Source organism: Typopeltis vanoorti, chromosome 17, assembly GCF_054136105.1.
Source record: "Typopeltis vanoorti isolate ZY-2024b chromosome 17, IOZ_Tvanoo_1.0, whole genome shotgun sequence".
In the NCBI taxonomy this organism is placed as follows: Eukaryota; Metazoa; Arthropoda; class Arachnida; order Uropygi; family Thelyphonidae; genus Typopeltis; species Typopeltis vanoorti.
In genome coordinates, this window is record NC_143565.1 from 25832892 (window position 1) to 25859818 (window position 26927).

Genomic DNA, 26927 nt, shown 5'->3' on the forward strand with positions numbered 1-26927 from the left:
TGTAGTGTATTAAGTTTTATAAATAAATTACACAGTTTAATATGATTTAATTTCTTTTATAGCCTAATAAATTCTTGATTGGAACTGAACAAGGAGTAGTCTTATCATGTAACAGGAAAGCCAAAACACCACAAGAAAAGATAGTTGCTCTCTATGAAGGACACCAGAGTTCTGTGTATACATTACAAAGAAATCCATTTTTTCTCAAAAACTTTCTCACTGTTGGAGCCTGGGTTGCAAGAGTAAGAATTATTTAATAACTTTGATTTATGATTATGTTGCTCAATGTACATACAATCCTTAAGTGGGGTTCCGTTATAACAGTCCCATTGTAAGTCCAAAAGTCATGAGTCATAAATCATTATATGAACCATAAATATATGCTAAGAATTACCATGACTGCATGGTAAACTGTGTAAGCTATTTTGTTTATTTTTAATTAAATTTACTCTTTATTTATAGAAATAATGCAATGTGCAAATTATAACATAAAATTTTCTGCGTAATGTACTAAGTTTTATAAATAAATTAATAAATATTTATTAATTTATATACAATTTATTAATGTAATAAATATTAATGAAACATAATCATGTATTAACAATAGCAATAATAATAACTATAGTAATAATACTGTAATGATAATAATAACTGTAGTAATAATAATAACTGTAATAAATATTAATGAAAACATAATCATGTATTAACAGTTGTAATAATACTAATAATGATAAGTGTACAGTACTTCTGTGTGCTTAAGAATAAAATAATCAGTTGGAAACACATGAAGGAGGAGTTATTCTTCAAAACTGCTGTTTTATTAATTGGACAATTCATTGGAGGAGATGTGGGAGGCTGTGTGATCAACAACAAAATTTTCAAATTCAGGAATTACAATAAATCATTCTTAGGATAGTTTACAAGATACATACCTCATAGAAGGTTTAGGCTAAAGCAAGCACTTGTAGCTTGCATTATTCTGTCTACTTTGCCAAATCTCTCCATGTTGGGATCCCTTTCCTCAAACAATCAAATTGACTCATTAAGAGGCAAGTGCCTCTACCAATATTTTCACTGTAAACTTTTTGTGTGGGAGGGGATAGCCTCTTCTTGTTGTTGTTCTGCTTTCTTTCTCTCTTCATCTTTAATTTTCTTTGATTCCAGTTCTATAAGATCTTCATTTGAGAGCTCTTCTTCCACAGCCACCAGCTGCTCTGTATTTTCATTGTCAATCTCCATCTCTAGCTTTTTAGCTAGCAGCATTATCTTTCCCCAATCTCTTGCAAAGCTTTGTGTTTGTCAAATCCTGTGAATGTATGAATGCATATTTTCAGATGCTTTTTCCAAACACATTCATATGCTCTACTGCCACATCACTCCTTGCTACATCCAAGATACTATATTCCTTCCAAAAGCCTCTAAGAGTTTTCTCACTTTCAGTAGCAACAATAGCCTGAGCAAAACGTTTCTTAAATAATATGCCTTATAATAGCAATAACATCCTGTTCAGTGGCTTACAGGAGGGAGGTGGTAAAATCTCCCTCCAGTTAGTGAAAGCAACAATAAAGTGATTATTTGGGTGTTGGCTAGCCATATGAAGACTTCTATTAGAAAGGGATATATACATGAAACTATAAGGTGAGTGATTATGATCTGCTCAGAAGAAAGCTTGCAATTTTCTTCTGAGCAGGTCTGATGGAGATGAAAGGAGCAAATAGTGGCAATAGTTCTAAAACAGTAGGATGTGAGGTGAAATGAGGTAAACAGGACAAAATATATAGTTGTGTTTATGTAGACCTAGTAATTTGACAGCTAGTGAGGAGGCAATGTAATAGCAAACTGGTTTAGATAAGAAGAAGAGGATGATTATTATGGATGATAATAATCTGGCATTCACCCAGGTGATGCCAGAGGACCTCTGTAAGAAAAGGGTATATGTGGAACTACAAGGGGGGGGGGGATGATTATGAAGAGCTGAGGAGACAGCTTGCAGCTGTAGCATGGAATGAGTAGTTAGCTGGAAAAGAGATCAATGCAGCTTGGAAATTTTCAAAAACTATCTAGTAGATGCAATGTATAAATGCATTCCAAGGGTGAGAAGGTTGAATAAGGTAGGTGTGAAATGGATGAATAAAGAGATTAAGCATGCGATATACAGAGAAAAAGGGCATTATGGAGGCAGCATAATAGAGGTGGAAATAACCAAGTCCATGAGGACTGCAAAGACCAGGCAAGGCAGGTGACTTGGTTGGTGAGGATAGCTAAAGAGAGGTATGAACAGCAGTTAGCTAATGAAGCCATAAAGAATCCTAAGGAGTTCTTTTGATATGTAGCCAGCAAAACAAAGAATGATTATGGAAGGATGACATTGATTGCGGAAAATGGTATAAAGACAGCTGTTGCAGGTGTTGGAGATACTTAATGAGCAGTTCATAAAGGTCTTTCAATCTTGTGAATGTGCCTTTATGGAGAGATTGAGAGCAGTTGATGATGGGAAAGAGAGACTGACTGTAAATGAGCAAAGAGGTGTATGGGGAGTTGAGCAAACCAGATGTAAATAAGGCTGCTGTGGGACTTGATAATATATCACCACTTATTCTGAAGGAATGTGCCAGGGAGTTGATGCCAGCCTTTACATATTTTTCTAATATGAGTCTTGCACTGGGTCAAGTTCCTAAGGAGTGGAAGGAGGGCAAGATTCTTCATAAAAGAGATGATAGAACTCAGGCATCAAACTATAGACCTATTACAGAATTCTGTTGCAGAAGGTGTAGTATTCAACTACTTAATGAGCAGTTCATAAAGGCCTTTCAATCTTGTGAATGTGCCTTCACGGAGAGATTATTTGCAGATGATGCAAAGTTGGGATGAACCATGAAGAGTAGAGAAGATGTTGTGGCCTTACAAGAAGACTTGAATAAATTGAGTGATTGGGCACAGGAATGGGGATGTGAGTTCAATGTTGCAAAATGTAAGGTTTTAAAATTTGGAAAACAAAAATGCGATGCAGAATTTATGCTTTGTGAGAATATATTGTTGGAGGTGGAGAAAATAAGAGATCTGGGGGTGATAGTGGATAAGGATCTGAAATTCAGGGGACACACATAGCCAAAATTGTGAAGACAACACAAAGGCTTCTGAGAATGATGCAGAGGACACTGACTTGTAGAAGTAGGGAGATTCTTGTCCATTGTATAAGGTTTTGATTAGACCACACATGAACTGTTGCCCAGATTTGGTCACCTGATTTTCAGAAGGATGAGAGGTTGGAAGGGGTCCAGAGGCGACTGACTAAGGTAGTTTCTAACCTTTGGAATATCAAGTATGAGGAAAGATTGAGAAGATGCAACTTGCAGAGTCTGGTGGACAGGGGGAAGAGGGGAGATATGATAGAGACCTATAAGTTGGTAAGGGGTTCTACAGAAAATAGTGGGAGATCAGGGGAGAACCAGAGGTCATCCCTGGAAAGTGTATAAAGAGGGTGTGAGTAGGGGAGTGAGAAGCAGGTTTTTTTTCATAGAGAGTTGTTAATGATTGGAATGCCTTACCTGAGAATGTGGTGTCTTTAGAGAATTTAAGTGTGTTTAAAGTACGGTATGATGCGTCTTTGACTCCATGGGGTCTTGGGTAATAATAATAATAACTGTAGGATGATTTGAATAGACTGATATTGTGAACAAAAGGTGATAGCCAACAGCATTCCTACCCTCCCTTTCCCAGTAGCTCTGAACATCATCATCATCATCATAACATTTATTATGGATATAGATCATATTGGTCTGTTTCAGTTTCATTATTCATCTAATATCCTCTTTTGAAGTCTACCTGGCCTTCTCTTTCCAATTGGTTTATATTTTGTTATTTGTGTAGAATATCAGGTGTTGGCCATTTGGTTTACATGTTCTATCCAATTTTGTTTGTAATTGTTTAGTTTTTCTGCTGTTCATTTTATTTTTAGTTCTTTTAAAATATCGTTGTTCCTTTTTTTTTTGTCTAATAATGTCTATTTTGCAGTTCTTCTCATGAATCTCATTCCACTTGTTTTTATTATTTATTTATTCTGTTTGTTTATTGCCCATTTGCAGCCAGCAAATAATATTGACACTGCTAAAGTATTGTATATTTTCAAGCATATTTCCTTTTTTGTACAATATTTGGATTGAGTGTTCTATTTATCAGGCCTATAATCTGCAAAAATTTTGAAGTTTTTTAATTTTATGTCTTTTTTTCTACTTCATATGATATTTCACATCCCAGATAATTTAAAGTGTTTATCTGTTATATTATTTTATTATTAATGACTATTTTAATTCTAACTGGAGTTTGTACACAAAATTCAATTGTTATAGTTTTATCTATGGATATTTTCATTCTAAACTGTTCTACTATAATGTTTAAATTATATATTGGTCTTTGTAAATTGTCGTCCTTATGTGATATTATTACCTGATCATCTGCAAATAATAGTGTATTTATTTTGTCATTCCAGGAAATTTCTATACCTGAATTGATTATGGTGTTCCACTGTATTAATATTTCATTAATATAAATATTGAAAAGTGTTGGAGACAGAGAGCATCCCTATCTCACTCCTTGGTTTATAGATTGTTTTTCAATTTTATCATTTATTTTTATTTCATCACCTTTTTTGGAAGTTTTTCCACTTGGTTATACTATAAATTAAAGATACCAAGAAATTATTACTTGGTTTAACTCTTTATCCAAGTTTAAGAAAACAAAGTTTGCTCCTGAAGTATTTTCACAACTGGGACAACTCATATATAGAAGCTAATGACTTCACATCACTTGCCTTAGTATCCCATAATGCTATGAATTATGGGAAGGGTCACTACCCAGACCGGTTTTGACCTTTATTGAGGTCTCATCAGTGAAAGCCAGACCCAAACCTTTTTGGCTACTTGTACATGAAAATATGACTTCTGATTTACTTCAACCTTAGTATCACTTCTGGGTCTAGCTCCCACTGATGAGACCTCAATAAAGATGAAACCAGTCTGAGTAGTGACCCTTCCCATAATGCATAGAATTATACATGTCCATAAGGATATGTGCTTTGCATTATGGGATACTAAGGCAAGTGATGTGAAGTCATTAGCTTCTATATATAAATTGCTCCAGTCCTGAAAATACTTCAGGTGCAAATTTTTATTATTATTACTACAGGCGACTCCAAGGAGTCCTTAGACCCATTGAGGGAGGCCCTAAACATCATGTCCACACAACTATTCGACATTCTCACAGTATCTATTATACTTTGCCTTGAACTTAATCACTGTCATAGCACCCACAACAAACTTTGGCAACTTATTCCACTCATTTACCACTCTAAAAGTAAAGAACCCAGCTCTAACACCCTTACTAACCACACTCTTCCCCAGCTTCCATAGATGTCCCCTAGTCCTCCTACCAACAGTCCTGATCTCAAAAATATCCTCTGAATTAATCCTATAGAAACCCTTCAGCAATTTGAATGTCTCAATCATATCTCCTCTTTTCCGCCTATCAACCAATTTCTGCAACCCACAAATCTTCAACCTGTTCTCATAAGGTTCATTCCACAGACCTGCTATCATCTTGGTCACTCGCCTCTGGAACCTCTCAAACTCCTCCCCATCAAGAAGAAACCTAGGTGACCAAATCTGGGCACAGTAGTCAAGATGAGGTCTTATCAAGGCTCGGTACAGAGGAACAATAACTTGCTTATCCCTGCTTATCAAAGTATTCTTCAGCAACCAAGTGATTTGATGAGCTGATTTAGCCACTTTTGCAATGTGTCCCCTAAACTTCATCTCCCTATTCACCAACTCTCCCAAGTCCCTGGCTTCATCAATCTCCTGGAGTACAGTTCCACCAATGTGGTATACTGCTGCTAATCGTTTCACCCCAAAATGCATAACCTTACATTTTGTCACATTAAATTGTCACATCCATTCTCCTAAGCCCAGACCTCCAATCTATCCAAACCATCCTGCAAGATTTTGACATCTTCTGCATTCACTATTGCCTTACCCAACTTTGCATCATCAGTGAACAAATGAACCATAATGAACCATTCCCCTTAGATCCTTCCCTATATTGTTAATGAACAAATTAAACAGCAGTGGTCCAAGAACAGAATCCTATGGCACACCACTAGTCACAGGCCATCTTTTGGATTCTACTCCTGAATAAACTACACTCTAATATCTCTCCATCAACCACCCTCCTATCCATCTCACCAACCCTTTATCCATTCCCATATGTTGCAGTTTACGGATTAGAATTCCATGTGGTATCCTGTCGAACACTTTTGCCAGGTCCAGCAGTATCACTGTAAACCCATTCCCCTTATCCAGTTCAGCCATCAGTGTGTTATAAAACGTGAAAAAGTTACTGAGGCATGATCTACCCTTCACAAAGCCATGCTGCCCCCCATACAGTATCTCATTTTCATCAATCCATTTCTGTATTTTTCCCTTGACTACTTTCTCGAAGACCTTGACAACGACTCCTGATATGCTGATCGGTCGGTAATTTGCAACAGTAGTCTTGGATCCTCCTTTATGCAGTGGAACTATTTTCCCCTCTTTCCACACCTTCAGGACTAAACCAGACCCAAGACTCAGATTAAACAACATGGTCAAGGGCACTGATAATTCTTTAGCCGCATCACGTAAGACCCGTGCCAGTATACCATCCAATCCCACAGATGTATTCATATTAAGGTTCTGTAATAGACTATTCACTTCCACTTCATTCACCACAATTCCTGTATAAACTAATGGTTCCTTCATTCTTTCAATGTCACCACCTGGATGATATACGCTTGCAAAGTGCTCACTCAGTAATTCCACTATATCGACTGACTTAGTGGCCTCCTTGCTATCGGCATTCCTTAAAATCATTCTGCCATGTACAGTTTTCCTTTTACTTGGAGCATATTGAAAGAACTGTTTGGGATTCTCTTTGACTTGCATAGCTAGTTTCATTTCATAATCCGCTTTTTCTTTTCTTACCACATCCGTTACCCTTCTGACCTGCACTTTATACCATTCGTGTGCCTGCAGGTCACCTTTCTCTTTAAATTCCCTCCACAGTTGTTTCTTTTTTTGCAGCTCAAGCTTAATGGTGTTATTCATCCATTTAACCCATTTTGTTTGCTTACACCTGGATAAAGGATTAAACCAAGTATATAATTTCTTGGTATCTTTAATTTATTCATTACTTTTGTATATATTCAATATTGCAAGTAGTAAAATATTAAGTATATTTATTCTTTTCAATATATCAAACAGTATATATTTTTTTACTTTGTCAAATGCTTTTTCATAATCTATAAACAAAAGATGAGTTTGTAAATTAAATTTTCTTCTTTTCTTTATATGTAGTTTTAAACAAAAACTGCATCCATTGTAGAGCATCCTTTTCTAAATTCAATTAAATGCAAACCATCCACTTGAATAAGTCCTTTCATCTGTTAAACTCACTTCACACATTCAGAGACTCCACTTCATTCATCCTGTATAACTGCATTGGCTCATTCGCAATCATGGCTGTTCTTATCAACTCAACTCAACTCTGTCATACTGTGGCAGCACTCATTATCTTATCTCCCTCACTCTTCTCTTTTGCTGCTGTCAGTAATATCTCAGTAATATCTGTCTTATCTCTCTCACTCTTCTCTTTTACTCTTCTCTTATATGTCAATAATAACACTTTCATGTCTTCCCTCATACCATACTTTTCACATTTTAGATCTGCCAAAACAATCAAGTTTTTCACTTTACTTTTCTGCATCCTGATAGCTTTACTAACATCATTAATCTATGCACAGGAAGTATGATTTGTCACTCTCTCCTCAAGAATACCTGTTATCATGGCAATATAAAGGACTCCCTCTCCTTATGTTTCCTTTCTCACTTAGTTAAGCATTCTTTTCTCTTTTTATTTGTACTTCTTTTTTTCTGTCCTCAGCTGTATCACTTAACAGATGTTTCTGCATTTGCTCACACTAATGCTTCATCCTGTGAAGGACTCTGCATAATCTCACTCTCTCTCTCTCTTGATTGGAGATCTCAGAAAGAGATCTCCAATCAGGTCTAAAACATTATCAGTGGTAATATTAGTGAAGAGATAGAGAGAGAGAGAGAGAGAGATAGTATGTTTAGATTTGTGAGAACATAAATGAAGATAATTTGTCTTCTCAAAAGCCAGTTTCTGGATCAAATGGGCTGAATTCTTGATGTAAGTCAGAGGACCTGATATGATGTCCTTAAAGACCAGGAAGATGTTTCAACAAAATAAGTTAGAATTGATGCCATCAACAGTTAGTCTTAAAGTGATGCCTTTGTGCATCTTTGGAGCTATACAATTGTGGAGGAATAGGATGTAGTGATCTGAGTTTTCATATTAAGTCTGATGGCCAGTTTGGCACGTTCTTAAACAAACATTGTTTTCTCATTGGCAGACCAAGTAGGATCATGATCTAGAATCAGGTCTAGAGTAGGTAGAAGAGTCAGAGAATAAAAGGGATATTTTTTCATTATAATCTTTGATGTTCATTATCTTCAATGTTTCTTTGTCTGATTTTTTAAATGATGACATTTCTGTTCTTTCTAAGAGACAGAAGAACTTTTGTTTCTAAAATGGTAACGTTAGGTTCTGGTATTGATGAAAAAAGGAGAAAAGCAGTAGCTTTCTGTTTTTGACAGAATCAAATGGAAGTATAAACAATTTTTTCCCACACTGTATCAAAAATCAACTTTTTTTAAGAATAGATTCCTCGGAATATGTGAGGCAGTGGTTGGAAAGATTAATAACTACTTTATCTAAAGGTAAGAAAAATTCTCTGTTTGATTGAGAATGGAATAGTAAATCAAATTTCTTCTTCTTCTACAATTTGTACTGCAATATTCACTGTTTATATCAGCAACATAGCATTGATATGAACAGTGAATCATATTACTAATGTTATTCCAAGAATCGGCATTTGATTAGCAAACGTACAGTAAAAATCAAGGCATATAGAATCTAATTTGCTAATGTCAGATCTAGTGTGATGAATACATTCAGAAACAATGGATAAAGAAGCCATATGATAAATTTGCTTTGCCTTGTTTGGAAACATATTCCTTGATGCACAGAAACTTTGGAATTAAGCTGCATATTTTTAGGAAAATTAATGAGTGAGGCCTTCTTGTGCTTCATCATCATCAAATTCCTGCCATATATCCTCAAGGGGGTTTTACATTTTGAGAACTTAAAGCTCCTTGTGCTTTAAGTTCTCAAAATGATGTACTTATTTTTTATGTCTCCTTGTAGGCTATTCATTTTTGAATGAGTTTTGATCACTAAAATCAATAAGGATTAAAAGAGGATTTTTTTATTATTTGTTAAATTGCCAGCCTAGTTGACCGACTGGTTAGCATATTCGCTCTCCAGCCAAAAGGCCGCGGTTTCGAATCCTGCCATTGGCATGGATGTTTGTGCTTGTTTGTGGAAATACTAGTGGTGGTTGGTGGTAAATAGCATTGGTGTAGTTGCGGATAGTTGGTTGATTTGAGTGGTGCAGACAGAGTTGTAGAGCAGGTGCCCTCCCTCGATGAGTCTTTGAACTCCCTGGAAGGTCAAGTAATAAAAAATTTAAAACTTGTACCAACTAGGTTTGGCTTTACTCACACAGATATCTCTGTGTGAGTAAAGCCAAAAAAAACATTTGACCATATGTTATTTTTAAACCATCTGTCTCTCTCTCTCTCTCCATAATCAGAAAATCCAGTATAGAGATTCCATTACTATTCCATACATTGACAATCTATCCGTTAAGCTGCTCTTTTCAATGATTATAACATCAGTGTGACTTTCAAGCCAATTAAAACAGTTAGTCATAATAAACTTATTCAAAAATAAGTTACTAAGCTATGATTGGTAGGCCTTTGTGCCTACCATGTTTAAAAGGGAGTGGTAGTGGCTAACGATTTAGCTTTAAATATAACTGTTTAAAAAACATAGAGTAGAAATTCATATTTTTTAAACAATAAAATAAAAATTAAAATTAAATTAAATAAAAATAAATAAATGAATTAATTTAATAAATAAAATAACATAAATATACACATTTTAGTTGAACATTGTTGTTACTGTAGACACAGTGCAGAATTACTGAAAAAGCGATATCATTTCATTGACTCTTTCAGAACTACATTTAACCCTATAGATGAAATGTAAAGATGAAATACCATCTTCGCACAGCATTTTCATGATAAACAAATGAGCAGATTTTTTCCCAAAAACTATGTTTTTTTAGTTTCATTTATTTTTTTTCAAAACCTTTCTGCCATCATTGAGTTTCAGATCTCATCTCTAACTGGACATGCCTAAAAAAATGTCAGTGTGCATGTCATGTCATCTTATGCCATTTTTAAAGGATTCAGTAAACTTTTTGAAACTGATTCAAAATCTTGTAAGCATGTCTCATATTTCAATTTTCTGTTCTGCCTAGAAGCATTTAAAATAAAGGCATTGACGATAAGATATTTGAACACTTTTATATACAATCTATCCAGTTTCCCAGTGCACAAAGGAATGCACTGGAAAAACTGTTGCTAGATGAAAGCAAGAGATCAGAAGTAAGAGATGAAGTGAATGATCAGGAGATCATTCACTGGTAATGAAGAGACAGAAGAGCTTGGCAATGGAAAGAGCAGTAGTGTGAGAGATGAAGAAAGAACAGGAATGCAAGAACCCAATTGGACAAGGAGACATAGCATAGGGAGAGTGGATTTTGGAAGTAATAGTGAATGTATGTATGGGGATGATCAGCATAGGAATAGAATAGATTGACGTGTGGCTGGGAAAGTTGAGACTGCATGGATGTATGTGGTAAGCACTGATAAAGGTGAATGGGCAAAGGCAGGTATGCTGGGGAAGTCACAATCAACAAATGGCTTAGGTAGGACTGGTTATAGACCCAAAAGTGAACTACTGTGTTTATTTACAAATGTCAGGAGTATTAGAAATAAGGGAGATGAAATGGTTTCACTGATTAAGTTTATTTGCCCTAAAATCATTGGAATAAGTGAATAAGTTGGAAGAAATGGAAGGGTACAATATTTTTTGCAAGGACAAGAAGGGAGAGGAATTATGTCTGCATAAGGTAGACGGAAATAGTGCCAATGGGTATGAGACAGTGTGGTGTGAGGTGGAGGTTGACAGGAAGACATATTTAGTGATGTTGCAATAGGCCATGGAATGTAGAGGGTAGTGATGAAGAAATATATAAGCAACTTGGGCTACTGAACATGGAATTCTGATTATTATGGGTGATTTTCATTGTGGTGATATAGATTGAAACAAAGAGTTAGCACTTGGGAATATGGAAAATGAATTTCCTGAGTTCTTGAGAGACAACTATCTCAGGCAGCATGTAAAGGAGGGCATGCAAGGATCGAGAGTTTTAAATCTGATCATTTCATCAGAAGATGTAATTGTGAGTGGGGTTTAGCACTTTCCTCCAGTTGGTGAGAGTGATCATGAAGTGATCACCTGTGTTGTGGCTAGCCAATATGCAGACTTTTGTGAGGAAAGGATAAGTAGGAGTACAAGGCTGGTGATTATGACAAGCTTAGTAGAACTTGGAGCTATAGTATGGAATGAGGAGTTGAGTTTAAGGAAATAAATGTTGCTTGGGAACTGACAAAGAAATATATAAAAGCATCATAAGGGACTTGAGCATGAAATCTGGAAACAGAAGGCACTTTGGAAGCAGTACAAGATGAATAATGGTAATAACCAGTTACATGAAGAGTATAAAAAATAAGACAGGGGAGTGATTCAGATAGTAAGGACAACAAAAGTGCAATATAATAAAAATTTGTAAATAAGGCAAAGAAAAACCCTAGAGAGTTTTTTAGATATGTGGCAAGTAGAAGAAAAAATGAGTATGGTATGACAATGTTAATGGATGAAAATCATAGAATGGCAATTGCTGCAGAAGACATGGTTGTGGTTTTCAGTGATCAATTTATAAGGGTGTTTTATCCTCATCAGGGTGAAATCATGAGGAACATAAGTGTAGAGGACATAGGAGAGGATGGCTTAATTGTGAGTGAGCAGGAGATATTTGAGGAAATAAATAACCTTGATGTCAGTACAGTAATAAGATTTGATTACATATTACCATGTGTCTTTAGGGAATATTCCAGGGAATTGGCAGTACCATTGGCATGCCTGTTTAATAAGAGTCTTACAACAGCTCAGGTTCTATGGGAGTGGGAAGAAGGTAAAATTGTTCCACTGCATAAAGGTAGTGATAGCCTTTATATCAATGACATTGTCAGTGGATTGCAGGGGGGGGATATTCGGTTATTTGAGGATAATATGAAGCTGGGAAGGGTTATTAGTAATAGTGCAGATGTGGTAGCCCTGCAAGAGGATTTGAATAAGCTAGACAGATGGCCAAATGACTGGGGTGTCGGTTTAATGCAGCAAAATCTAAGGTCTTGAGGTTCGGGACACATCGATGAGATGCTGCATGCTCTATTGGAAGAGCTATACTGGAGAAAGTAAGGGAGATAAGAGATCTGGGATTGATGATTGATAGAAACCTGAAATTCAGAGGACATATTGCAGAGATGGTGAAGGTAACACAGAGAATTGCTGCAATAATAAGAAGTACACTGACCTGCAGAGATAAAAGAGTTATCATTCCATTGCATAAGACCCTGATCAGACCACACTTAGACTATTGTTCTCAGATTTGGTCTCCAGGATTTGAAGGGGATAAATTAACTGTGGAAAGGGTACAAAGGCAGATAACAAAGATGATTTCAGAACTGTACCATACAGTGTTAATTATGAGGATTGGCTGAGGGAATATGGACTGCAGAGTTTGGTGGATAGAAGAAGGAGAGGTGACATGATTGAGACTTTTAAACTGTTGAGTAGTGGTGGTTACAGGGTTGACACTGGGGAGTTCTTTCACTTGGTTGAAAGAACAGGAAGGAGTAATGACAAGAGGCCATTCCTGGAAGTTACGGAAGGAAACTGTGAGCAAGAGGGTGAGGAGTGGTTTCTTTGCATGGAAGGTGGTTGAACCATGGAATGCATTGCCTGATAGAATGGTGAGAGCGAGAACAGTCAATGAGTTTACGGAGCAGTATGATTGACTTTGTGTTTCCTAGAAGGGACCTCCCGCGATGAGTCTTGATGGGCTTTGTGTTTCCTAGGAAGGACCTCCCGTGATAAGTCTTTTGACTCCATGGAGACCTGAATAATAATAATAATGCTGTGGCTACAAACTATATGTTAATCAGTAATTGTGGTGAAGGTACTAGAGAGGTTGGTGAGAAGTAGAATATAGAAATGGATTAATTACAGCAGTATTCTCTGTGGTTATCAGCATAGGTTTGTTAAAGGAGATCATGTTTTACTAACTTACTAATGTACTATAACAAGGTGACAAATGCCTTGGATAAGGAAGATGCATATACAGTGGTATGCTTATATTTTGCAAAATCTTTTGATAGACTGTCACATGACCAGCTGTTAAATAAATGGAAATGGATGGAATTGGATAACAGACTTCTGAGTTGAATCAGTGACTGGCTGTCAGAAAATTGTATATGGGAGATGCAGTATCCTGAAATAGGAAGGTCACTAGTTGGGTGCTGCAGCCATCAGTTTTGGGACCGTTGTTGTTCAGTTTATATACTAATGATATTGGGATAGGTTTAATTAGTCATATGCCATTGTTTGCAGATGTTATGTCCTTACACAGGAGTATTTGAATAGATTGCATGAATGGGAAAGTAAGCAGAACTGTGAGTTTAATGTTGTCAAGTGTAAGGTTTTGAAATTTGGTAGGCAATGAGGGGATGCAAAGTATACACTTGGTGGGGAAACTTTAAAGTAAGTAGAGGAGATGAGAGATCTGAGAATGGTGGTGGTGGACAAGGACCTGAAATTCAGATACCACATTGCACATGTGATTACTTCACATCAAATAATAGCAATGATGTGGAGGACCCTGACATGCAGAAATAGAGGTTATGAGGCCTTGATCAGGCCTCATATTATTGTTCAGATTTGATCACTAGGTTTTCGTGCTGATGATGAGGATATGTTAGAAAGATTCCGAGAAGATTCACAAATGTGGTCCCTAGTCTTTGAATTTATACAGTATGAGGACAGATTTAGAGAATCTAAATTGCAAAGCCTCTTCAATAGGAGTAGTAGGAGGATGGAGATATGATTAAGACATGTTAATCAGGGGTTGTTATCAGGTTGACATGGAAGAGATATTTTATAGAATTGGAGAGGAGAGTAGAACAAGAAGCCATCCCTGGAAACTGGATAAGGAGGGTGCAAGTAGAACATTGAGGAGATGGTTGTTTGCATGGAGAGTGGTTGGTGAGTGGAATGCATTGCCTGAATGTGTTGTGAATGTAGATACATTGAATCAGTTTAAGGCACTGTTGGATGAGCTTTGTCTGTGATAGCATGTACCCCTACGATGGGTCTCTGACTCCATGGAGGTCAGATGTTAGTAATAATAATAACAATAATCTTTAATATATAGTTTGTTGAAATGAAGAAAGGATTACATTAAGAGTTATTAGTAATCATAAATTTTATATTTTATTGTTCATATATTTTTGCTTCTTTTCAGATTTGGTCAGAAGAAGTCAAAGAAGCCTCTCTTCTTTCTTTATGGTAAGTGGTAAGTAATTACTCTCAGTATTATTATTATACTGACTCACTGTGGGAAATATTTATACATGTACACAAACACACTCAGAACAAATCAAACTACACTTTAAACTCATTCAACATGTCTACATTTGCCACAGTTCACTCACCAACAACTCTGTTTGCAAACAACCTGCTCCTTATTTCCTTGTTCATACCCTTTTCATTTAAATTCTAGCAGATGGCCTCTTATACTACACCCCCTTCCCCGTTTATGAACCTCTTCTTTGACATTAACTTGGTAACAACCCCTTAATCACTTTTCTATCTCCATGGTATTTGCATACTCTAGGCTGATCCACCTCTCACGAGTAGGTTCTCCATAAAAAGAGTCCCATTTGTATCCCCTGTCCTCCTATTCATGAGACTTCACAAATTGTATTCTCTCAATCTGTCTTCATATCACACATTCCAAAGACCAGTTACAAGCTGTAACTGGTCTTTGTAATCTTCTCTGACCATTTCCAATATATCCTCCTCACCATGAAAACCAGGTATCCAAATCTGTGCACAGTAATGTATGTGAGGCCTGAACTTTATGTCCTTGTCACCACCACTTCTCCAGATGTGTTGTCTAGTCAATCTCCTTCAAAATTTCCCCACCAAGTGTATACTTTGTATCCCATTGTTGCCTCCAAATTTCAAAAGCTTACATTTTGCTACATTGAACAGGTAGTTACACTCATTTGCCCACTGACACAATCTAATACAATTTATTCAATCCTTCTGTAATATTAAATCATCTACTTGATTTCTCATCGTTCTTCCCAATTTTGCATCATCTATGAATAGTTTGCATATCTTCAGTTAAACCCTCCAATATCATTACTGTATAGATTAAACAACAGAGCAAATCCCTGAGGCACACCAGTAGTGATTTTTCTCTTTTGGGATATCACATCCCCTTATACAACTTGCTAGTACTCGACAGCCAGATACCTATCCAACTTGCTAATCTGATATTTAGTCCTATCTGTTCAAATTTAGTTGCCAACTTGTTGTGTGGCATTCTTTCTAAAGCCTTTGTATCTCCCTTGTATAGTACATTCATCACCTTGTTATAGTGCATAAGTAAATTGGTAAAACATGCTAAAAATTACAAAGAATGTTGCTGTTATCAACCCACTTCCATATCTTAGCTCTAACGAACATGTCTTATCACCACTTTTATGAATTGGAGCAGTTTTACCTTTGTTCCACTCCTTTGGGGCTTGTTCATAGTGAGAATCTTGTTAAACAGGTATGCCAAAGCTGATGTTAACTCCCTGAAATTTTCTCTTAGAATATGTGATAATATGTCATCAAGTCCTATTGCCTTATTGATATCAAGCTTACTTAATTCCTTATATACCTCTTGCTCACTCGTCACTAAGCTATTTTTCCCATTTCCTCTACACTTGAGCTTCTCATGATTTCATACTGGGGAGGATGAAACACCCTTATGTATTGTTTGCTCACTGAATACCTCAACTTTGTTGTCTGCAGCAGTTACCAATCTACCATTTTCATCCATTAACATGTCAAAAAAAATTCTCTAGGATTTTCTTCACCTTTACTAATTTCTTCTCATACTGCATTTTTGCTGTCTTTACTAACCGAGTCACCTTTTTGTACCCTTTGTACAAATGACTGGTATCGTGTTGTCCTGTCGATAGCTCAGTTGGCAAAGCAATGGACTATAGAGTATAACATCACTGATATCCATAGGTCAGTGGTTCAAATCTGCCCTGTCGGAAATTTCTTTTGGCATGGGAATGAGGATGCAAATTCAGTGTTGCAAAATGTAAGGTTTTAAAATTTGGGAAACAAAGATGGGATGTAGAACTTATGCTTGGGGGAGGATATATTGTTGGAGGTGGAGGAAATAAGAGATCTTGGGGTGATAGTGGATAAGGATCTGAAATTTAGGAGACACATGCTAAAAATTGTGAAGACAACAGAAAGAATTCTGGGAATGATGTGGAGGACATTGACTTCTAGAATCTTGTTCTATTGTATAAGGCACTGATTCAACCACACATGGACTACTGTGCACAGATTTGGTCATCTGGTTTTAAAAAGGATGAAGAGATGTTGGAAAGGGTCCAGAGGTGACTGACTAAGGTAGTTCTGATTTCTGGAATGTCAAACATGAGGAAAGTTTGAGAAGATGCAATTTACAGAATCTAGTGAATAGGAGGAAGAGGAGGATGATATGATAAAGATCTGCAAGTTAGGAAGGGGTTGTTATAGGATCAATGTTGAAGAGGTTTTACAGAAACCAGTGGGAGATCAGGGTAGAACCAGAGGTCATCCCTGGAAGGTGTATAAGGAGGATGTGAGCAAGTGAGTGAGAAGCAGGTTTTTTGCATGCAGAGTTGTGATTGATTGGAATGCCTTGCTGAGAGGGTGGTGTCTGCAGAGAATTTGAGTGTATTTAAAGCACAGTATGATGAGTTGTGTGTATGACAAAAGAACCTCCTAGATGAGTCTTTGACTCTATGGGGTCTTAGGATAATAGTAATAATAATAATAATTATTATTTATTATTATTATTACTACTACTATTATCCTAAGACCCCATAGAGTCAAAGATTACACTGAAAGAATAATGTTTTAAGACTAAGAATGAAAGTTTCCCAAATTTTGGGGAGTTTTATACAACCGTATTTATTAAGAGAGTGATATTTTAAATCTGCTGCTGATTCCAAAAAAAGTTTCTCAGGTTTATATTTGTTGTGGTAAAGCATAGTAGTTTTCTTCCATTTGATTCTGTGCAAGGTATCCAAGGCATGGTCAGCTAGACTTGACTTACCATACTTATGGCAGCAGATGTATTTTTTATTTTCTTTTAGGCAGATGTAAACAGATCTCTCAGTCTGACCATAATATGATTAAATGCAAGAACAAGGAACTTTTAAACACCTGAACAGATAGAAGAGGTAAAGGATTCTTGGAATGCTTTTGCGGCTATTTAATTCAAAATAGGCTATTCAAGATATATTTTTCAGGGAGAAGGGAGAGAGAGAGAAAATGAGCAAGGTAATTGATATTGGGAAGCATAGTTTAGGAAGAACAAGGAATCTTGTAAACATGAACAGAGAGAGGAGGAGGAAGTAGATCCTTAGGAGAGTAGATAAGGGCCAGCCAGCCAGCTTCAGATGTGGTTTGTAAGCAGTACAAAGAGTATATATTTTTTTATAGTTTTGGCTATTTTTTCTAAGGTGCCCCAGATATAAGGAATAGTAATAGCATTACTGTATTCTGTTGGTGGAGAGGGATTTGAAAAGAAGAGAGGAAAAACCAATTTGTTAATCTTTTTAGCATTGTAACTGTTGAGCAAGAAGGTCTGGCAAATAAAAGAGAGTTCAGCTGAAAGGGAAGTCTGGGTGGAACAGAGGTTTGGAAGCTTTGTTGATAAGGGTTTTGATAGCACCATACTGTTGAGTGGGGTAGTGCGGATGATGGGAAGGTCATGTATGTGTGTATCTACCTGTGTGGGTGGTTTCTGTTAACTGAGAAAGAACGGGTGGCATTGGGAAGATGCATGATTAGAGTAGCTAGAAAAGGCAGGCTATTATTATTCTTTTTCTATGGAGAACCAAATCCCTTGGTATATTAGGGAGTCTAATGTTTCTGAGCTATGAGGCCAAATAAAGAATACGTCATCAGAAGAATATCTTAGCCAAATAGAAGGTTTGGGAATGGCAGTAATTAGGATTATATAGATTACATTTTCCCTCAGCTTTATTGTGCAAAAGGGAGGGAAAAGAGAAAGTTATCCAAAAGAACCAAGAAGACTGCATAACTAAGTATAAGAAAAAGGGATTGGTATATTGTTGTGTATTAAGTACCTCCGTTGCGCAATTCGAAGAACAACGGTACATGGCGCGTTTCGATTGGAAAAGGCCAGAGTTCGATTCCCGTCGTGACAGGAGGAATCTTTATATGGATTTTTTCAATTGAAGGTGAGTTAGCTGATCTCATACCGAGGTAGCAGGGTTTTTACTCCCGGAAACTTGGGTTTTTTATCCCGCAAACAGACAAATCGGCCCTTCAGAACACACACAATTTACAGACAAAAGATATGTGTTGTGGTGGTGGTGGGCAGTAGATGGCACTGATGTAGTTGATTGGTAGTAGAGGTTCGGTAGTGGTGGAGACGGAGAGTTGCACACTAGGTGTCCTCTTGTGATGAGTCTTCGGACTCCTTGGAGGTGTCACGAATAATAATACTCAGAAGCCAGGAGAATCAAGAACAAAGAGGTTGAGTTTGTTGCTGTATTGAATATGTTGTGGCCTAAGATTATTGGCATTAGTAAAACTTGGCTATCAGAATCAGATGTAACTGGAATGGCATGTAAAGGGTATAGTATTTTTAGGAATCACAGATGAAATCTACAGACATAGGATTCAAATAACAGGAATGATGAAATACATTGCCAAATTACCCTAATGGGTACTAAACAAGTGATCATGATTGATGAAATAAATTATCCAAACGTTGATTGGTTGAAGAGAAATCTCATGATAAGAATGAAGCAGAATTTATTGAGGTCTTGCAAAACATTCTTTAACATGCTGCGTGAGAAAGTAGCATGTTAAAGAAGGAACTTGAAATCAGAGCATGTTAGATTTGATCATTGCATCATAAGAGGCCTCAGTTAAGAATATGACTATATTACCACCAGCTGGTGACAATGATTATACCTTACTTTCTTAGGAAGTTGCTAATTATGTTGATGTTCCAATTAAGATAGGTAACATGCTAAACTACAAAGTAGGAAATTATGACCAACATAGGAGAATACTATTCTTGCTCCCATGATATCATGGGAGATATTGCTTTCAAGATATCAAATTGTTTTAGCAATCTGTTTACTTATTATAACAAGGTGACAAATACATTGGACAAAGGGGGGGGGGGGGCATATAATATATTTAGATTTTGCAAAGGCCTTCAGTAGATTGCCATATGGCAAACTAGTAATTAAATCATCATCATCATCATCATCATCAAATTCCTGCCATGTACCCTCAAGAGGTGTACTGGATATGATAGTACCACATGAAAAAATTACATCATTACTAATTTCCTATCTACAATTTTCCTCCAAATCAGTCTGTTACTTGTCAAGACTCCAACATCATGAGATCTTATATTTCTATCATCTAAGGCACTTTGTACCGTATTAATCCACCTATATCTTGGTCTTCCTCTGGGTCGTTTTGCTGCCAACCTGGCAGCACTTGTTTTGCTAATCTTTCCATGCCCATTCTGTTTAAGTGACCATACCATCTGAGATTAGCTCTGCTAACGCATTCCTGGATGTTGACAATGTCAAGTTCTTTCCTAATATCCTTGTTTTTAATATGATATTGCCATTGATGCCATCTGTTCACGTCCTAATCTTTCTCAGGACTCATATCTGCGGTCGCTAGTCTTTGGTCAAGTGTTTTACTTCTGACCCAGCTCTCAGATCAATAAGTTAAAACTGGTTTGAACACCGTCTTGTATACAGCTAATTTAGTGTTCCAACAAATTTCTCTCTTATTCCATATGAATTTATTCAGTTGACTTCCCACCTTATACCAGCTTTGCTGATTCCGTTGTCTATTTCTATATTGAATTTACCATCTTCACTAAAAATTGTGCCTAAGTAGCTGAAATGTTTTATTTTGTTCCACAGGGTCTCCATTCACAACACAGTTGACATTTTCAATGATTCTGCCTATTTTCATTGTCTTTGTCTTTTTATTGCTGACGTTCATACCATATCTATTACAACAGTTATTCAATTTAGTCAGAGAATCTTGCAGACTTGTAGCGGATTTATTTAGAAGTATAACATCATCCGCATCTGACATTAACATCTCCAATTTTGATATCATATTTAATACCGCTTTCCTTCATAATGTGATCCATATAGATAATGAATAACAGAGGGGATAATGTACATCCTTGTCTCACACCAGATTTAACATTAAACCATCTTCCTGTACTTCCTTGAATTCTAACTGCTGACTTACAACTCAAATAAAGACTAACTATTGCTTGGTATAATGCCCCATTGACACCATATAACTGCAGCGAATTGAATAGCTTCTCTCTTGGCACCTTGTCATATGCATGTCTTAATAAACTGCCATTGCTGTCTGTTTCGCATTTGGCTTAATTACCGTAAAGGGAGAAAAGTCACAAAACATTTGATTGAGAGCTTGTGGATTGCAGAGATTGGTTGATAGGCGAAGAAGAGGGGATATGATAGAAACATTCAAATTACTAAAAGGTTTTTATAGGATTGATGCAGGGGAAATGTTTCAGCTGTGTGAAAGTGATGGAAGAACAAGAGGTCATCTCTGGAAATTAAAGAAGAGTGTGGTTAACAAAGGTGTCAGAACAAGGTTTTTTGCCTGGAGGGTGGTGAATGAGTGGAATTCATTGCCTGACTTAGTTGTGAGCTCTTCGTCTGTAAATGAATTCAAGAAGAGATATGACAGATATTGTTTTGCTAGTTTGGGTCTCCCGCGATGAGTCTACTGACTCCATGGAGATACCCGTAATAATAATAATAATAATAAATGGCAGCAGGTTTTTGTTTGCCTTTATACACGCATCCCTAGGAATGTTGGGAGTATATTTGCATATCAACTGCATCTCTGTTTGGTGGATCGTAAATGCTGCATTACAAGTACTGATAATGTGACCCAATATGTCAGTGTCTCTATTTTTTTGTCCATCACCTGTATATAACCATATTTATTTAATATGGTGTACATTGCTACTACTACACTGGATGAACATATAGAGGAACATCAAAATGAGGTTGAAGATCTGTTGCATGATCTGGCTAAAATTGCATACTTCAAGTCAGTGGTTAAATTCTAAATAAATAAGTTCTGGGGCCCTATACAAAATAATTTGGATGCTATCTGGGGCAGCTCCAAACTTCCCTGTCCCTTTCATCACACGTTCATAATCGGGTGACTGTTGATATTGACTATATATACATTCAAAACTATAAACAATTGTTGAATAATAACCCAATCATGTAGGCATAACTACTGTAAAGGGAGAATAGTCACAAAACAGAATATTACTTTGTTCCTACAAAGTAACCAATTGTATTTATCTTTGAATGTGATCCACTGGTTGAGTGTCCAGCAAGTCGGCAAATCTTTCCTTTCATTCAGCATATTAATATTATCGCATCACACCTGATGGAAATTCTGTGTTTCTGTGGATTCGTTACAGACCTCTTTCACAAACTGTCATTACAAACTTGTTTTGTATTATCACTGTCTTCCAAGCTATTTTACCGTTTTAAAATAGGTACCAACGTACTTATCCATAGTTTAAATATTGTATTGACTCAAATATAACTCGCACCCCTGATTTTTCTTTTTGAAAAAAGAAATTAAAACGTTTTGCACATACCTCTCACATGAAAAAAAGCTTAAACACGTTCACGTCGGGGCGATAGTAACTTGCTCCCGCGGTAAACAACACGCCCTCCCCAGTGGCCACTAAACTACAGAAGCAAGAAAGACAAGTACTTTTATTATGTCAGTGAATAAAGTACAAGCACTCTGTGTAATGTATTTCTCAATAAATATTGCAATTAGAGACAACTTGGATAAAAACAACACTAATGAATGAATCACATTTCCCCTCATACAGAAACTATGCTGTATAAACTCAAACAAATCCATATGCTGCACTGAAAAACACAGTAGCAGCTAACTAAAAACTATTGTTATCAATTAGATGTGTGTAAGTTCGCTTGGCAGCAATAAAATTCAACTGAATGTGTTAAAATTCGTAAATGTGCGAACTAAGAAATATATATATATAGTGAATGTTATTATGGCAGTTTCACATATTATTGGAATTCGGTTGAAGAGAGTTAGCATTTCAACTCAGTTGTAGGCTTGCTTTTATCTTTCTGGCAAGCAATCTTTTGTTAATACCGCACCAGTCATATGCATGTCTTAATATACTGCCATTGCTGTCTGTTTCACATTTGGCTTAATTACCGTAAAGGGAGAAAAGTCACAAAACAGAAAAATGTTCTTGGTCAAGGCCCAGTGCATAAAAAAGTTCTGTGGTCGGGCCCCAGCTGAATTTAACCACTGCTTCAAGTGAAAAAGATAGCATGATTTGGTATCAAGTGGATGGCTAATATGAAACAAATGAAAAAGAGGTTATTAGAGAGAGAGAGAGAGCAAAATGGAGAGCAGTTGCATGAGGAGTATAAGACTTGAGCAAGAAAGACAAAAATGAAATATGAGAAGAGATTGGCATGGTAATTCTAAGGAAATTCCTAAGGAATTCTTTTATTATGTGGACCAATGACCTTGTTAGGTGTAAATGGCTATATATCTACATTAACAAGATTATTCGTCCACAATGAGCTTGTCGTTGTGGACTAATAATGACTAATGTTTGATGATTGTTTAATAAGTACTTTATTTGAGGCATTTCATCCTGCTAAAGTAGGGTTTATTGCTACTTTATTTGGGGAGGGTTTAAGGTTTCAAAATGCATGATAAGAATGTTTCATGTACTAAGTACTCTGAATGTCAAAAAAGCAGCAAGACTCGATGGGATTTTGCCAAGTTTTAAGAAAATTTGTGAGGAACTAATGTGGTGAAATTCCATCCAGTTCTACTGTTTATTGAATTCCGAGTACTTAGTATTTGAAACCCATTCTCCTCATACACTTCTAAACATTGAATCCTCTAGTAATAAAACCTACTTTTCCTGGATGAAATATCCTGCTAAAGCAATTATTAAACAGCTCCATTATGTTATCTGCATTGGTCACTCAATTTCCCATTTTCATCTGATGTCATTCTTCTGCAATAATTTCTCTTCCTACTGGCCACATACTGAAAGAAGCCCTTTGGACTTTCATTGGATCACAGAGCTAATCTCTTCTGATCTTCTGATATTTCAGTTTTGTCTGGAATATCAAACAAAACTGGAATAATTGGATATTCCTTACTATATAGTCACTTTCCTGGCCTGTCTTATATTCCTCATGCAACTGGTCTCCATTTTTCTTTTTATACTTTTTCCATCATTTCTTTTTTCATTTGAAGTATGTAACATGCCACCATTGCTAATAAATATTTCTTCTCAGTTCACATGCACTGGATATCTCTCCTTTCTATTTCATCCATCTATAAAACTGCCCCAACTGATTTCTAAAATTATTATAATCACTGGCATGTCTGTTCAGCATGTATATTCAATCATGTCTATTCATCCAAGTCAAGATTACATGGTCTCTCTTACCTACCAGGGACAAGGATGTCATCTGTTACATCAGATCCTCTGATGCTAGGACTAAATACAAAACTCTTGAAGAGCCCAGTGCTCCTTCTACATGTTGCCTAAGATGGAACACATATTCAAAGATTCCTGAAATTCCATTCCTTACTACTATATTCCATCTCCTCTTTTTAATTTATACTGCTGTAGTTAAAATCTCCCATAATGTTTGCTTGTTTTGCACTTGCCAGACTAAACTACCTAAACATTTCCTACTATTCACCTTCTGTGCTCCTTAGCCTGTAACAAGATCCCACTAAATATCAGCTGTTGCTCTCTTCCACTCACAATATATATATATATACATTTTCAAAACCATTAGTAACATTTCCCTCCAAATTCTTCGCTCTGAGATACAACTCATCACTTATCATGCATATCACTTCACTAATTCCTTTTACTCTTCACATCCTGCCAAAACATGCTGTACTTTCTACTTGCAGTCCTGTCAAGATCTCCTCTTCTGTTAATCACTTTTCACCAATTCCAACATTCTTTTGGCAGGATTTTGGCTATTAGTGTCACCAATTTATTCAATTTACTCCTGGAATTTATAGAGAGAAGCATCAGTGCATTACCATTATACCTGTACCTACTGCTATTCTTCCCAGAGGAATCTATGATATACCATGACTATTCCTGCTACTATCTTCCCTTGCAACTCTAGTGTCCTTACCCTAACATTCACTTGCTCAGAGAATGACAATTTTTCAAGAAACCTGCATCCATTTACATTCAAACACAGCCCATCTCTCATTTATAATAATTTTTTTTTCTGATTGATAATATAAGAATTTTATAATATGATCCTTGCTTATAATAATATAATATAATCCTATCCTAATTTACGCTCGTGCATAAGCCTACACTTTCTACTGTGTAGGCATTCAGAACCGAAATCCTATGGAATAAGTTGGTTACTCCTTATTCCTGGAGGCGTCCTATGACTGTAGAAGCATGTGTTTACGGGGTTGGTTTGCTTGATTGTGGGAGGAAGAACACCAGATAAACTGGGGAGAAAAACCCTACAGTCCACGCCTAAGACTGGCTAACATGGCTATGTCTTAGAAAGATCCTAAGCTCTTCACATCAGCAACAGGAATCGAACCCAGGACACTCCTTTCCCAGGCATATGATTACGAAGTGCATAGCCACTCAGCTAATTGTGCAGACTATAATATAATGAATAATAAATTTATACTAATAATCAATCCATTGTTGTCTTTCTTTATAACATCAGTTGTTTCTTTTGTTTATATTTGATAAGAAAGTATATTCTTGTTTTAATTCTATAATCATGAATATAAGCAAACAAAGTTTGCATGTGAAATATGTCTTCATGATTAGCCTATTTGTATATAGAAGCTGCTGACCTCATGTCAGTTGTTTTAGTATCTCGTATTCTTATAAAACCATTATGGGAAGAGCTACTGCCAACCAGTTTTAATCTTTATTGAGATCTCATTGGTGGAAGCAAGTCCCAGGAAGATACCAAAGTTAAATCAGTCACTTTATATAATATTCAATATATAAATTAAGTATATATTGAAGACTTCAGCAGCAGTTTAATCTATATATATTTATATACAAGTAGATTAATTGTGAAGACACTTTACTTACAAACTTTGTTTGCTTATTCTAGGATTAAGACAAGTTTAAAATTTTTTGTCACTCTGTAACCCATCAGTAAAACTTTCATCTCTGTTCCAGATGTTATGGTCATACTACCACTGTGCAGTCATCCAAGTCCCATTTATTTTCTCCATGGAGGTGGAGTGGCATTTGATTGATTCTTGCAGCCCTATACATCAATTTATGCTGATAATGCCATATATCTTTTGATCTCCTCCTGTTTCTTTTCCAGACACTTTTTAATCTAGTTTCCCAAATATGTAAATGAAATCTTTCATCTTTATATAAAAAATTCAGTGAAATCTATAACTTTTTTGTCTGCTACATGAATAAATGTTTTTTTCTTTCTTTCCAGGAATAGAGATAGTTATATAACCAATGGTAGCTGGAGTCCAACTCGCCCATCTGTTTTATTTCTCAGCAAAACTAATGGTGATCTTGAAATTTGGGACATTCTGTTTAAACAGCATGCACCCACTGTAACCATGAAGGTTAGTTATTTTTTGATTTAGGTAAAAATAAATAGGCATGTATTGAGACATTTAACTCATTTATTAAACCAATACTAAGATTTTATATGAAATTCTGTAATGGTATATTCTATAAAATTAATCTAATGGGTTAAAATTGTTTTTTCTATTTTAAAATTTGTAACTAAGTAAGCATATGGAATCCCATATGATTAGTTATTTGCAAATTTTATCTATAATTATATCTGTCAGTTCTTTCAAGCAGTTCAGTTTAAAAATATTAGAATTTGCAGCCTAATTTTTCATTATTTAGTTTAATCATTTGAACCTCATAACCTTGCTGGATATAGAAAGATACTGAGGGATCTTCTGTAATGTCATCTGACATTTTAGAACCATTTAATGATCAGGGTATTGCATATAGGTGGAACAAGTTTTATTTCTAGAAGAAGTGTTAAGGGATAGCAGGTGAATGAAATTGATTTCTTGAAATATTAAATTATCTGGCTGTTAACAGGGTGGTTAGACTAGTTGAGATTTTGTTACATATTTTAAAGAAAGTGAAAAAGAATTGACAAGCTACTGACCAATTGTTTAATTAATATGGAACTGTCAATTCTCTAGGAAATGGAAAGAGGATAATCTAGTGTATTACATAAAGGTGATGCTAAAAATCATTCAACTATAGGTCAGAGTATTTTTTCAGTAATATTAAGTAATATTAAGATTCAGTAATATTATACTGGAATGAATGGATGATG

At 36.0% G+C, this 26927-nt stretch overlaps 1 protein-coding gene across 1 annotated transcript in view; it reads left to right on the forward strand.

The window, feature by feature from the left end:
- LOC150097228 (dynein intermediate chain 3, ciliary-like) overlaps window positions 1–26927 on the forward strand; it is a 177219-nt gene that overhangs the window by 124680 nt on the left and 25612 nt on the right. Inside the window, exons 8-10 of the mRNA XM_090407622.1 lie at window positions 63–242; window positions 14669–14712; window positions 26052–26187. Coding sequence (XP_090263748.1) covers window positions 63–242; window positions 14669–14712; window positions 26052–26187 — 360 coding nt within the window. The remainder of the gene's footprint in view (window positions 1–62; window positions 243–14668; window positions 14713–26051; window positions 26188–26927) is intronic.